Genomic DNA, 12,177 nt, shown 5'->3' on the forward strand with positions numbered 1-12,177 from the left:
TCCACTATTCAGTATCTGATACTGAATAGTGGTTTTGTACTATTCAGTATCTGACACTGAATAGTGGTTTTGCACTATAATACGGTGTTTTTTTTTCTGAAACCTGACAAAGTTATGGGAAGAGGGCAGCTGTGGGAGTAAATCTGGGACTCAGAGAAGTGTACACCTGTGGGGAGTGAACCCGGGACTGGGTTTCGTCGGGCTTCGTAATAAAAAGCAATTACTTTTTTACGAAACCCGACGACACCTGGCAATATCCGGCAAAGTTATGGGAGGTATGCAGCAGCGTGTGTGTGTGTGTAAGGGGGGGGGGGGGGGAGGGGGGAAGGGCGGAGATTGCAGGAAGTGTACACCAGTGGGGAGTGAACCTGGGACTCTGGGTTTTGTAAAACAGCAATAACAAAATGGGGGAGGGGGGGGGGGGGGGTTACGTTTTTACGAAACCCGACAATATGCGGCAAAGTTATGGAAAGTAGGCAAAGCGTGGAGACTGAACCTGAGACAGTGAAGTGTACACCAGTGGGGAGTGAACCTGAGACTATGGTTTTCGGCGGCCTTCAGCTAATTTCATATAAAAGCAATTACTTTTTTAACGAAACCCAACGAAACCTGGCAATATCCGACAAAGTTATGGGTAGTAGGCAACAGTGGGGAGTGAACCTGAGATCCATGGAAATGTACACCAGTGGGGAGTGAACCTGGGTCTGGGTTTCGGCGGGTTTTAAAAAAAAAAAAGCAATTACTTTTTTGTTTACGAAATGCGCCAAATCCCAACAGAATGGGGCAAAGTTATGGAAAGTAGGCAAATAATGGGGAGTGAACCTGAGACTAAGGGAAGTGCACACCAGTGGGGAGTGAACCTGAGACTATGGTTTTTGGCGGTTTTCAGCTAGTTTCACATAAAAGCAATTACCTTTTTACGAAACCTGGCAATATCCGACAAAGTTATGGGAAGTAGGCAACAGTGGGGAGGGAACTTGAGATTCATGGAAGTGTACACCAGTGGGGAGTGAACCTGGGTCTGGATTTCGGCGGGTTTTGTAAAAAAAAAGCAATTACTTTTTGTTTACGAATTGCCAACAAAATGGGGCAAAGTTATGGAAAGTAGGCAAATAATGGGGAGTGAACCTGAGACTAAGGGAAGTGTACACCAGTGGGGAGTGAACCTGAGACTATGGTTTTCGGCGGGTTTCAGTGCGATTCACATAAAAGCAATTACTTTTTTACGAAACCCGGCAATATCCGACAAAGTTATGGGAAGTAGGCAACAGTGGGGAGTGAACCTGAGATTCATGGAAGTGTATACCAGTGGGGAGTAAACCTGGGACTATGGTTTTCGGTGGGTTTCAGCAAGTTTCATATAAAAGCAATTGCCTTTTTACGAAACCCGACGAAAACCTGGCAATATCGGAGAAAGTTATGGGTAGTAGGCAACAGTGGGGCGTGAACCTGAGATTCGGGGAAGTGTACACTAGTGGGGAGTGAACCTGGGACTGGGTTTTGGCGGGTTTTGAAAAAAAAAAAAAAAGCAATCACTTTTTGTTTACGAAATGCACCAAATCCCAACAAAATGGGGCAAAGTTATGGAAAGTAGGGAAATAATGGGGAGTGAACCTGAGACTAAGGGAAGTGTACACCAGTGGGGAGTGAACCTGAGACTATGGTTTTCGGCGGGTTTCAGTGCGATTCACATAAAAGCAATTACTTTTTTACGAATCCCGGCAATATCCGACAAAGTTATGGGAAGTAGGCAACAGTGGGGAGTGAACCTGAGATTCATGGAAGTGTACACCAGTGGGGAGTGAACCTGAGACTATGGTTTTCGGCAGGTTTCAGCTAGTTTCACATAAAAGCAATTACCTTTATACGAAACCTGGCAATATCCGACAAAGTTATGGGAAGTAAGCAACATTGGGGGTTAACTTGAGATTCATGGAAGTGTACACCAGTAGGGAGTGAACCTGAGACTCTGGTTTTCGGCGGGTTTCAGCGAGTTTCATATAAAAGCAATTACTTTTTTACGAAACCCGACGAAACTGGCAATATCCGACAAACTTATTGAAGTAGGCAACAGTGGGGGGTGATCCTGAGATTCAGGGAAGTGTACACTTGTGGGGAGTGAACCTGGGACTCTGGATTTTGTAAAAAAGCAATACCAAGGGGGAGGGGAATTACTTTTTTACGAAACTCGCCAAAACCCGACAAAGTTATGGGAAGCAGGCAGCAGTGGGGAATGAATCTGGATTCGGACACCGATGGGGATTGAACCTGGGACTGCGAGAGGCTGATACCAGTGGACAGTGAGCTCAGAATGTACTTTTATTTCGAAACCTACCGAAATTGTCAAAAGTTATGGGAAGTGGGCACCATTGGGCAATGAACCAGGACTCAGGGAAGTGCACACCGGTTGGGAGTGAACCTGGGACTGGGAGAAGAGGATATTAGTGGAAATGAACCTGGGACTATGGAAGATGGATGCCAGTGGGAAATGAAGCCGGACTATGGGAGTTGGGTACCAGACAAGAATGAAGCAATTCCTTTTTTACGAAACCCGCCAAAACCCGTCGAAAAACCATAGTCTCGGGTTTACTCCCCAATAGTGTACAGTTCTCTGAGTCTCGGGTTTACTCCCCCACTGTTGCCTACTTTCTTTCCATAACTTTGTCGGATATTGTCGGGTTTCTTAAAAAAAGTAATTGCTTTTTTTTTTTTACGAAACCCAGTCCCAGGTTCACTCCCCACTGCTGCCTATTTCCCATAACTTTGTCGGGTTTCGGCGTGTTTCGTAAAAAAAGAAACACCCCTAAAAATACCACGTGTATTCAGTAAATAGATGTCAATTGTAGTCTAATATTCAGTATCTATTTAAATTTATTATTATTATTATTATTATTATTATTATTATTATTATTATTATTATTATTATTATTATTATTATTATTATTATTATTATTATTATTACTATTATTATTATTATTATTATTATTATTATTATTATTATTATATTATTATTATTATTATTATTATTACACGTAAATTTTAATATAATACGGCAATTAATTCACGGAAGTACATCGCTCAATTAAAAATGGCAGAAAGTCTGTTCACATATTTATAATGAATCGGGTTTGTCTAAGATGACAAAACAAAAAAAAAACAAACAAACAAACAAACAAACAACAACAACAACAACAACAACAACAACAACAACAACAACAACAAATGAGACAAACAGAAAAAAGCAAGATTTTAAAAAGTAATAAACAATAGAAGAGCAAATCAATGAAAAACAACAACGAGATTATAACACATAAAAGATATTCGTAATAAATCGATAACTGATTAAATTACTCCAACTACTTGATTTTTAAAAAAATAATCATAATCATAATAATGATGATGATGACGATTACAACAACAAAAATAATAATAATAATAATAATAATAATAATAGTATGTAAGTAGAAATAATAATAATATTAATAATAATAATAATAATAATAATAATAATAATAATAATAATAATAATAATAATAATAATAATAATAATAACAACAACAATAATAATAATAAAAATAAAAGAACAATAGTATAATATCAACATTAAAGTATATTACAAGCAAATAAAATTATTAAAACAAAAGTTTTAATAGACAGAAGGAATTTTTAAAATATTGGGGAAAAAAAAAAACGTTATCCCTGCTGGGATTTGAACTCTCGAACCTTAAGCTCAGAGTCAAACAGCTTATATCCACCAACGATGGTGGCACTGAATATTTAGTGACATTTAATCATGTCTATTTAGACATTTAAAAATGTATTTGACTGCCACTTTTACTTTGTTATTTTGATCTATGTTAATAGCAGGAATTAAAAAATTACGATCAAAATATTTTTGCAACTTTGAATCGGGCTGTCAGTTACTGCACGTGTTCAATCTGGAAGTCGGTCAGCAGTTTATTTACATTCAACCGAGATTGTCGCACTTTTCACTCTCTCTATAAAAAAAGAGTTCCTTGCGGATACTGAATAGTGGCAAAGCACTATTCAGTATCTGATACTGAATAACCACTTCCTAATTTTTGACGCGGATCCTGTTGAACGTCATATGTTATTTAGTTACGGTCATGAATGTTGTTAGATGGAAATAGGGGGTAGTGGTAAGTATTTTAAGGGTTGGTTTTACTTTGACTTGACTTGCTCAAACTTTGTGGACTTCTTATTATTATTAGGCTTAGGCATTGATTGTCATCATGAATTCGCTGTTTGTTGTTACCCCTGCCCTTAATGTAAAATTCAACAACAGGCAACAGGCTGGGATTGGGACTACTGCTCGTTGTTATATTATTATTTTATAAGAATTATATTGTTAACAAGGTGTTCTTCTTACAAATTGAAACAATTTTAATTTTGTGTTTGTTGTGTGAAAACCAGTTTCCGCCCCCATTCTACATACACTCTAGTCCAAACTTAAAATTTCATTATTTTTTTTTAAAAGGAGAAATTTCCTTCAATATAAAAGTTACAGTGGATTAATTTCTTTTAAAACTCCTTTTTAAAATTTCAAAATATCAATATCATAGTGGAAATAACGAGGCAGACATTTCATGAGAAAGTCGTTTCATTTTTTCTTTATTTCTCAGGCAGTGTCTTGTCTTCTTTATTCATTTCCCCAGGAAACATAAATGATGTAAAAGTATGCCGTCTTCATATTTTAGTTGGTAGTGTCAATTGCCATGGGTCGTCAACTATTTTATTTACTATATAACTGCCACAGACTCTTTTACGTGAATTGTTCCTTTACGATGTGCAGTAGTAGGATTTTCCTTTAAAGTAAAACAAAGGAAATGTTACTTTAAAAAAAAAAAATCTGTATGGAATTATTTATACTTGGCAGGGATTTTTTACTTCGTTCTTCTTTTGTTTTTTTTCTTCTGAAACTGATGTTTGGATCTGAAATCAACAGTAATATTTGTTTTGATATGTTTTTAACTCTTACCTAGACCGAAGGGCTAGAGCTCAGGTGGTCGCTGGTTCGGATAAGTAAGTAAGTAAGTAAGTAAGTAACTCTTACCTAACTCTGCCATACCTTTCTTCTTACGGCATTATGTATATATTACCACCACAACTCTCAAACAATCTAAACGACCTGGATTTTCAGGGACATTTTTTTCTTTCTTTCTATTCTTTCTTGAAGAAACCAGATTTTATTCTGTAGAAGTAGAACTCATCCTATTTTTAAGTCAGCTATCTTAATTTTTATACTGCATCATTAACATTTTAAAGATTGAGTTGTTTACGTATTAATACAACAAATTCTGATTATAGTTTTAAGCTGTGTTACTTTAAAACATACTAAGCATCTTAAAGATGCTGGTGTTTGGTCTGTTAGGTCTGGTGGAAAGTACTTAGTGATAGACTAGTGACCCATCCAAAGGGTAGTGAATGTTGCTTTTGTCCGTTTCATGTTATAGAAACGGGAAAATTCAGCTCTTTTTGCCCTAATGTCTCTGAAGGACTACCGCTATAGTGGGATCTATTGCTCCATAATATAGTTTGTGGTGTCGTCGTAAGAGAATCAGTTTTGAACATATAATCAATGACTCATTATACCATATCTTAGTTACTCATAGTTCTTCAGAGCCATGAGCTGTATGTAGTTTAATCCGATTTTAATAGCAGGAAACGGACAATGGCAGTTGCTTGCTATCCTTTGGCTATGGTTTAACTAAGGCTACGCTTGTATCCTTGAGTTGGTTTTAAGAGTTGAGTTTTGATAAAATCTTGATTATTACTACTTCTGTGACCACTTTTCAAATCTCATTGTTTCATCAATGTTATTATTATTATTATTATTATTATTATTTTTATTTTTACTCAGAATTTGACAGAAATTAAAAGCGTGCTGGATTAATTACAATGGAGATGGCCTTGAACCATCATAAATTCAATGACCCGGACTCTCCCATGCCTTCGCTGGTTGAAGCGGATGAAGAGCTATGGACTGAATGTGTTGGTAAGTGAGGGACAGTGGAAGAAAATATTTTAACACTTCGGTACTTAACAAGTCCGTTTCAAGCTTTTTTGTTTCCGTCGATTTCAGTATTGTACCCATTTTTATGAAATCTCCCCCATTTTGAGGTCCTGTTGTACACATTCTCATGAGATGGGGCTGGCAGCTCTGCTGACCAATGGTGCGATAGGTAATGAGTGATGGCTTTGTTTGTTTAAGGCTGTGTCACCCCAAAATGGTTTGTTGAATGGGTCGACAGAGCATTCTTAATCCATAGCTTAATTATGCAACTGTTATGAGTGGCATATATATTCGTTAATTGTTTAGTGCAGTAGTAGATTCTGTCTCTCATTAGGCAGGTCAGATTAGCAGTCAAAGTGACCTCTGTCTTAAAGTAACCCAAATTAGACGTCAAACAAGTCTCCCTGATTACTATGTGGAATATAAGTCTGAAAAATTGCCAAATTGAATTGTCCGTTGTGTAATTGAGACGGTTTATTGGGAACCGAGTCGTCCCCAATAAACCGGCTTGTACTGTAATAATAATAATAATAATAATAATAAATAATAATAATAATAATAATAATAATAATAATAATAATAATAATAATAATAATAATAATAATGATATAATAATGATAATAATAATAATAATAATAATAATAATAATAATAATAATAATAATAATAATAATAATAATAATAATAAAAATAATAATAATATAATATAATAATAATAATAATAATAATAATAATAATAATAATAATAATAATAATAATAATAATAATAATAATAATAATAATAATAATAATGATATTATAATAATAATAATAATATTAATAATAATAATAATAATAATAATAATAATAATAATAATAATAATAATAATAATAATAATAATAATAATAATGATGATGATATAATAATGATAATAATAATAATAATAATAATAATAATAATGATAATAATAATAATAATGATAATAATAATAATCAGTAATGATAATCTTCCGCGGATTTGGGGTTTTCTCAGACATTTTCAGCTGATTTTGCTTTGTCAAACATTTTCCTCTGATCAAAGCTCAGGTCATGTAGTGGATCCATGAAAAATCAACATCATGTCTTGTCATATTTTGACACCTGTGCTCATTGCATGAATTTTGGTGACACTCCCATTTTTATGGCGTCAGTCTAGACAAACTGGTGCCAGACGACATTGATGGTCGAAAAGGAGAAGGGTAGGGGAAGGGGTAGATGAGTTTAAAACTGTATTTGTAAGTAGGTCATGCTTGGTACTACAGTTATAGGTGCATTTAAAAACAAACAAAACCATCAATCAAACTACTCCTTCCTCTCTCTCTCTCTCTCTCTCTCTCTCTCTCTCTCTCTCTCTTTGTCTCTCTATCTTTCTCTCTTATTCTTTCTTTCTATCTCTCTTTCTGTTTCTCTCTTTCTATCTTTCCCTTATCCATATATATATCTCTCAACCATTCTTCTATCAATCTTCATATTCTTTATAAACGTTGTCTAGTTATAGAGAGATAGTATTGATTCATTACCATTATAAGGGGTGCTCAACTTATTTGACTCTTTTTACCTTTGTTTATACTATGTTTTACAATTTTGATTTGTTAAAAAGTTACTTTAGTCCAACTGTATGATCCATAACCACTGGGCTACAGTAACAAAGATACAACAAAGTAAGAAAAAATACTTTCAGGCCTTTTTTTTTAACCAAACGTTAATTTTAAATCTCTTGAATATAACGACTGTCTTTAAAGTCGTTTTATGGAAAGGAGACTTCATTAAAACTTAACAGACCCTTTAGTACGTTATATCTCTACTATTACGACTAAATGTGCACCAGAAGTAGTAATATAATATACAAAACTTTGATATTTATGTTATGATTTTGTTTGAGTTTGACAGACGGATCGATAAATTTTCCTCTTTTTTTGACAAATTGCCATGATCATCACTGAATGATAATAGTAATAATACTTTGACTAAGGGGGTTAAAAGCAGTGATTCCGCGGAATTCCGGGATTTTGGGATTTTCTTTGAAATGTTCCGCTGTTTTTGCAGTGTCAAACATTTTTCTATGAAAAGCACTCAGTTGGTTCCACGGCAGATCGATGTAAAATTCACCATCATGTCTCATGCCAAATTTTGACACATATGTTCATTTGCATGAATTTTGGTGACACTTGCATTTTTATGACGCCAGTCTAGACAAGTGTCAAAAGTGACACAAGGCCTGTGGTGTCCTTGGATGAACAGATGTTGGGTAGGGATTGGAAAGAAAACAAATTAGAAAATCAATTCATAACTCCTCTCTCTCTCCCCTCCCCCCCCCCCCCTCCCCCCCTACTTCTCTCTCTCTCTTCTTTCTCTCTCTCCTCTCCTCTCTCTCTCTCTCTCTCTTCTCTCTCTCACCCATATTTCTCTCTCAACCACTCTTCTATCTTCATGTTATGTTTTTAGAAGTCATCTTGTCATAGAAAGATAGGTAAAATATAACAATAAGCAAGGGTGATGATCGACTCGAAAAGCAATCGTTCAAATTATTTTTAATTTACTATTTTTCCTTTGTATAGATAGAGTATGTTTTGCAAGTTGTTAGATATTCATGATTTATAAACTGAATAACCACTAGGTTGCAGTGACAAAGGTATTGTAGTGTGTTTTGTAAAGTTAAAAACAAATAGTTTCTAGCCTTTGAGCCAAAAAATTATCATCTCTTGATATAGATAGCAGTATGATTAATATTGTGAGCCTTTCAAATTATTTTCTGGAAAGGACAATTTATTATATTTACAAAAGAAGTATATTATATTATGTTACATAACCATTATATTGTAATTTTTGCATTTCGGCTCGAGTTTGTCCGATGTACCGATACATTTTCCTCCTTTTTGACAAACTGCCATTATCATCACTGTAAAAAAAAAAAATGATTGGTGAAAGGGAGCTAAGTAGGAAAATGAATTCTCTCTATACCCCCCCCCCCCCCCCCCCCCCCACTTCTCCATTCCATTACCTAACACATTTGATATGCAGTTTGTCAGCTGTGCAAGACCACTGGAACAGAGATGGTGGTGCCTTTTTTGGTCATATTCTGTAACAGAGACGGTGCCTTTTTGGTCATATTCTGTAACAGAGACGGTGCCTTTTTGGTCATATTCTGTAACAGAGACGGTGCCTTTTTGGTCATATTCTGAAACAGAGACGGTGCCTTTTTGGTCATATTCTGAAACAGAGACGGTGCCTTTTTGGTCATATTCTGTAACGGAGACGGTGCCTTTTTGGTCATATTCTGTAACAGAAACGGTGCCTTTTTGGTCATATTCTGAAACAGAGACGGTGCCTTTTTGGTCATATTCTGTAACAGAGATGGCACCTTTTTGGTCATATTCTGTAACAGAGATGGCACCTTTTTGGTCATATTCTGTAACAGAGATGGCACCTTTTTGGTCATATTCTGTAACAGAGATGGCGCCATTTTGGTCATATTCTGTAACAGAGACGGTGCCTTTTTGGTCATATTCTGTAACAGAGATGGCACCTTTTTGGTCATATTCTGTAACAGAGATGGCACCTTTTTGGTCATATTCTGTAACAGAGATGGCGCCATTTTGGTCATATTCTCTAACAGAGACGGTGCCTTTTTGGTCATATTCTGTAACAGAGACGGTGCCTTTTTGGTCATATTCTGAAACAGAGACGGTGCCTTTTTGGTCATATTCTGAAACAGAGACGGTGCCTTTTTGGTCATATTCTGAAACAGAGACGGTGCCTTTTTGGTCATATTCTGAAACAGAGACGGTGCCTTTTTGGTCATATTCTGTAACAGAGACGGTGCCTTTTTGGTCATATTCTGTAACAGAAACGGTGCCTTTTTGGTCATATTCTGAACACTGCGTGGCATTTTCCCCTCTGAGCGGTATTTCAGTGCTAGGTCAACCTGACCCCATTAGTGGGGTCAGCCCATGGGTGGAACAGGTAGCGGTCAGTAGGAATCTGTGATGCCGCTGATGGTAATTAATTGTTGCAATATTTCATGGTATTGCTCAGTTGCTAACACAAATATGAAAATTGTTCCCTCACCACAAGCAAATCAAGGGTTTCTTTCATCATATGCCATGGTTGATAATAATGTATCCTCTTAAGGTGCTCATAAGAGAGGTGTCAATTTAGTGGTTTTTGAGCTATCAATGAAATTAATTTGTTGTAATTTGCATATCAATAATTTAATTCCCAGCGTCAGAAAATGATTGAAACAAGCATCATATAAAGTAAAAATGATGATCTTGACACATGCCAAGTTTTGTCGTCCGGGCAGTAAAACCTTAAAAGATATTAATTTTTTATTGTAAATTTCTTATTTGGCATGACTTTGTGAGATCCTCATTTTCTCTCTCATAGTATTCCATGCCATGAATTATGTCCAAATATCAGTTTAGGAATAAAATATAAACCATTAGACGAAAATATACTAACATTATTTTTTAACTGATTTAAATATTATAAGTTTTGGGCACATTTGAATGCCAACTTTTTAATGGCTTGATAACTTTTTTCTATACTTAAATCCCTTACGATTCAAGTCAAAATTATTTTTTTTATGACTGTTGGGCATTATAGTTTGAAGATGTATACGGAACTGCTTTTGTGTGGTTGTCTCAGGAAATGCCGACTTTATAGTGTCATATAGGTGTCAATGTTTAGGGTATTCTTGCATGTTGAATAAGTAATATAATGTAAGTTCAAGTTCTCCTTTTGTGCACAAGTGAATGTGTTAACTTTTTATAGACTGAAGCGTCCAGATATATATGGCAGTGATTTCCCAAAAATTAAATGATCTTGCTGTGGTATGCCTGTGGTGTTGTACTGATTTGACTCTGGTTGTTATTCAATTGTTTTATCTCTAAATTTGACTGACTGGAGTTCAATGGTATATCAGATGACTTTATAAGACAATGACTAAATGTGTATTCTTGGAAGAAAGGAGATGATTCTATATAACCTATGTGGACAATGTGTTCGTTTTGAATATAGTTGGTCAATAAAGAGATAAAGGTTACTACTTGGAATAAACTTATGCCCTCGTAATTTTGAAACCTCTTTTGTCCACATACTATGTCCGTCTGTTTGAGCAAATCATTTAATTTAACAGTACCAGTGCTTAGTGTTAGTTGTAATTGATGATTGATACTGCAATATTTTTGCATGTCCAGTAACCTTGTTGGGTGATTGATTTTTTTCTTGTAAAGAAGTCATACTTTATAGGCAGCTTGATAGTAAATTGAGATATTGACATCATACACAATATTGGTTTTTAGTCTTTACTGATCAATAAAATATTATCTTTATGAGTTATTTTACCACATAAAGACATAAATCATATCAGTTTACTGTTATGATCAACACAACTGTTTGAGAGGAACGGAATTGGTAAAAACAATATACAGAACCTACTAAACCATGAATAAATCAAGAAAATCAACTGCCAATATGATAATATTGCACAGGAACATAGATGCATATATGTACTTTTTATATTTATTAAAATTCTTGAGATACTGCCGCTGAGTTTTGAATAACAAATTTTTTATTTAAGTGCACCATGATTTACAAGCGCTTAAAATTAGATCAGCAATTTGTGATATTCAAAGAAAACTATTAACCACAAGAATGTCAAATTTTCACTGATGTTTAGAAAGACAACCGATTTTTGAAATCAAAATAATAAAGTGAAAGAGTCTGTTAATGTTTTCCCGCTATACAGACATATTATAAGACCATAAATATCCATAATTGCCCCCATTGGACACGGCACTGCCTGATACCAGTTGAACTCCAATGACCTCATGCAGGTAGCGAGCAGGGAGGGTTATTGGTCCCTTGGGAGTTCCAACTGAAATAGCGCTGATTCCATGCAGTGTGAAACAGAGACGATGCCTTTTTGGTCATATTCTGAAACAGAGACGGTGCCTTTTTGGTCATATTCTGTAAAAGAGATGGCACCTTTTTGGTCATATTCTGTAACAGAGATGGCACCTTTTTGGTCATATTCTGTAACAGAGATGGCACCTTTTTGGTCATATTCTGTAACAGAGATGGCACCATTTTGGTCATATTCTGTAACAGAGACGGTGCCTTTTT

The 12,177-nt window shown here is 35.2% G+C and overlaps 1 protein-coding gene across 2 annotated transcripts in view; it reads left to right on the forward strand.

The window, feature by feature from the left end:
• Positions 1–3,994: 3,994 nt before the first annotated feature.
• LOC144960036 (uncharacterized) overlaps positions 3,995–12,177 on the forward strand; it is a 79,239-nt gene continuing 71,056 nt past the window's right edge. The window contains exons 1-2 of one of the 2 annotated variants that reach the window (XM_078892985.1): positions 3,995–4,160; positions 5,882–6,016. In XM_078892985.1, the coding sequence (XP_078749111.1) occupies positions 5,920–6,016 (97 nt within the window). In that variant the 5' untranslated portion in view covers positions 3,995–4,160; positions 5,882–5,919. The remainder of the gene's footprint in view (positions 4,161–5,881; positions 6,017–12,177) is intronic. The other variant, XM_078892984.1, reaches the window with a different exon arrangement.

The sequence above is a fragment of the Berghia stephanieae genome, chromosome 14 (assembly GCF_034508935.2).
Source record: "Berghia stephanieae isolate SIO BIC M18660-M18661 chromosome 14, UCSD_Bste_1.3, whole genome shotgun sequence".
Taxonomy (NCBI): Eukaryota; Metazoa; Mollusca; class Gastropoda; order Nudibranchia; family Aeolidiidae; genus Berghia; species Berghia stephanieae.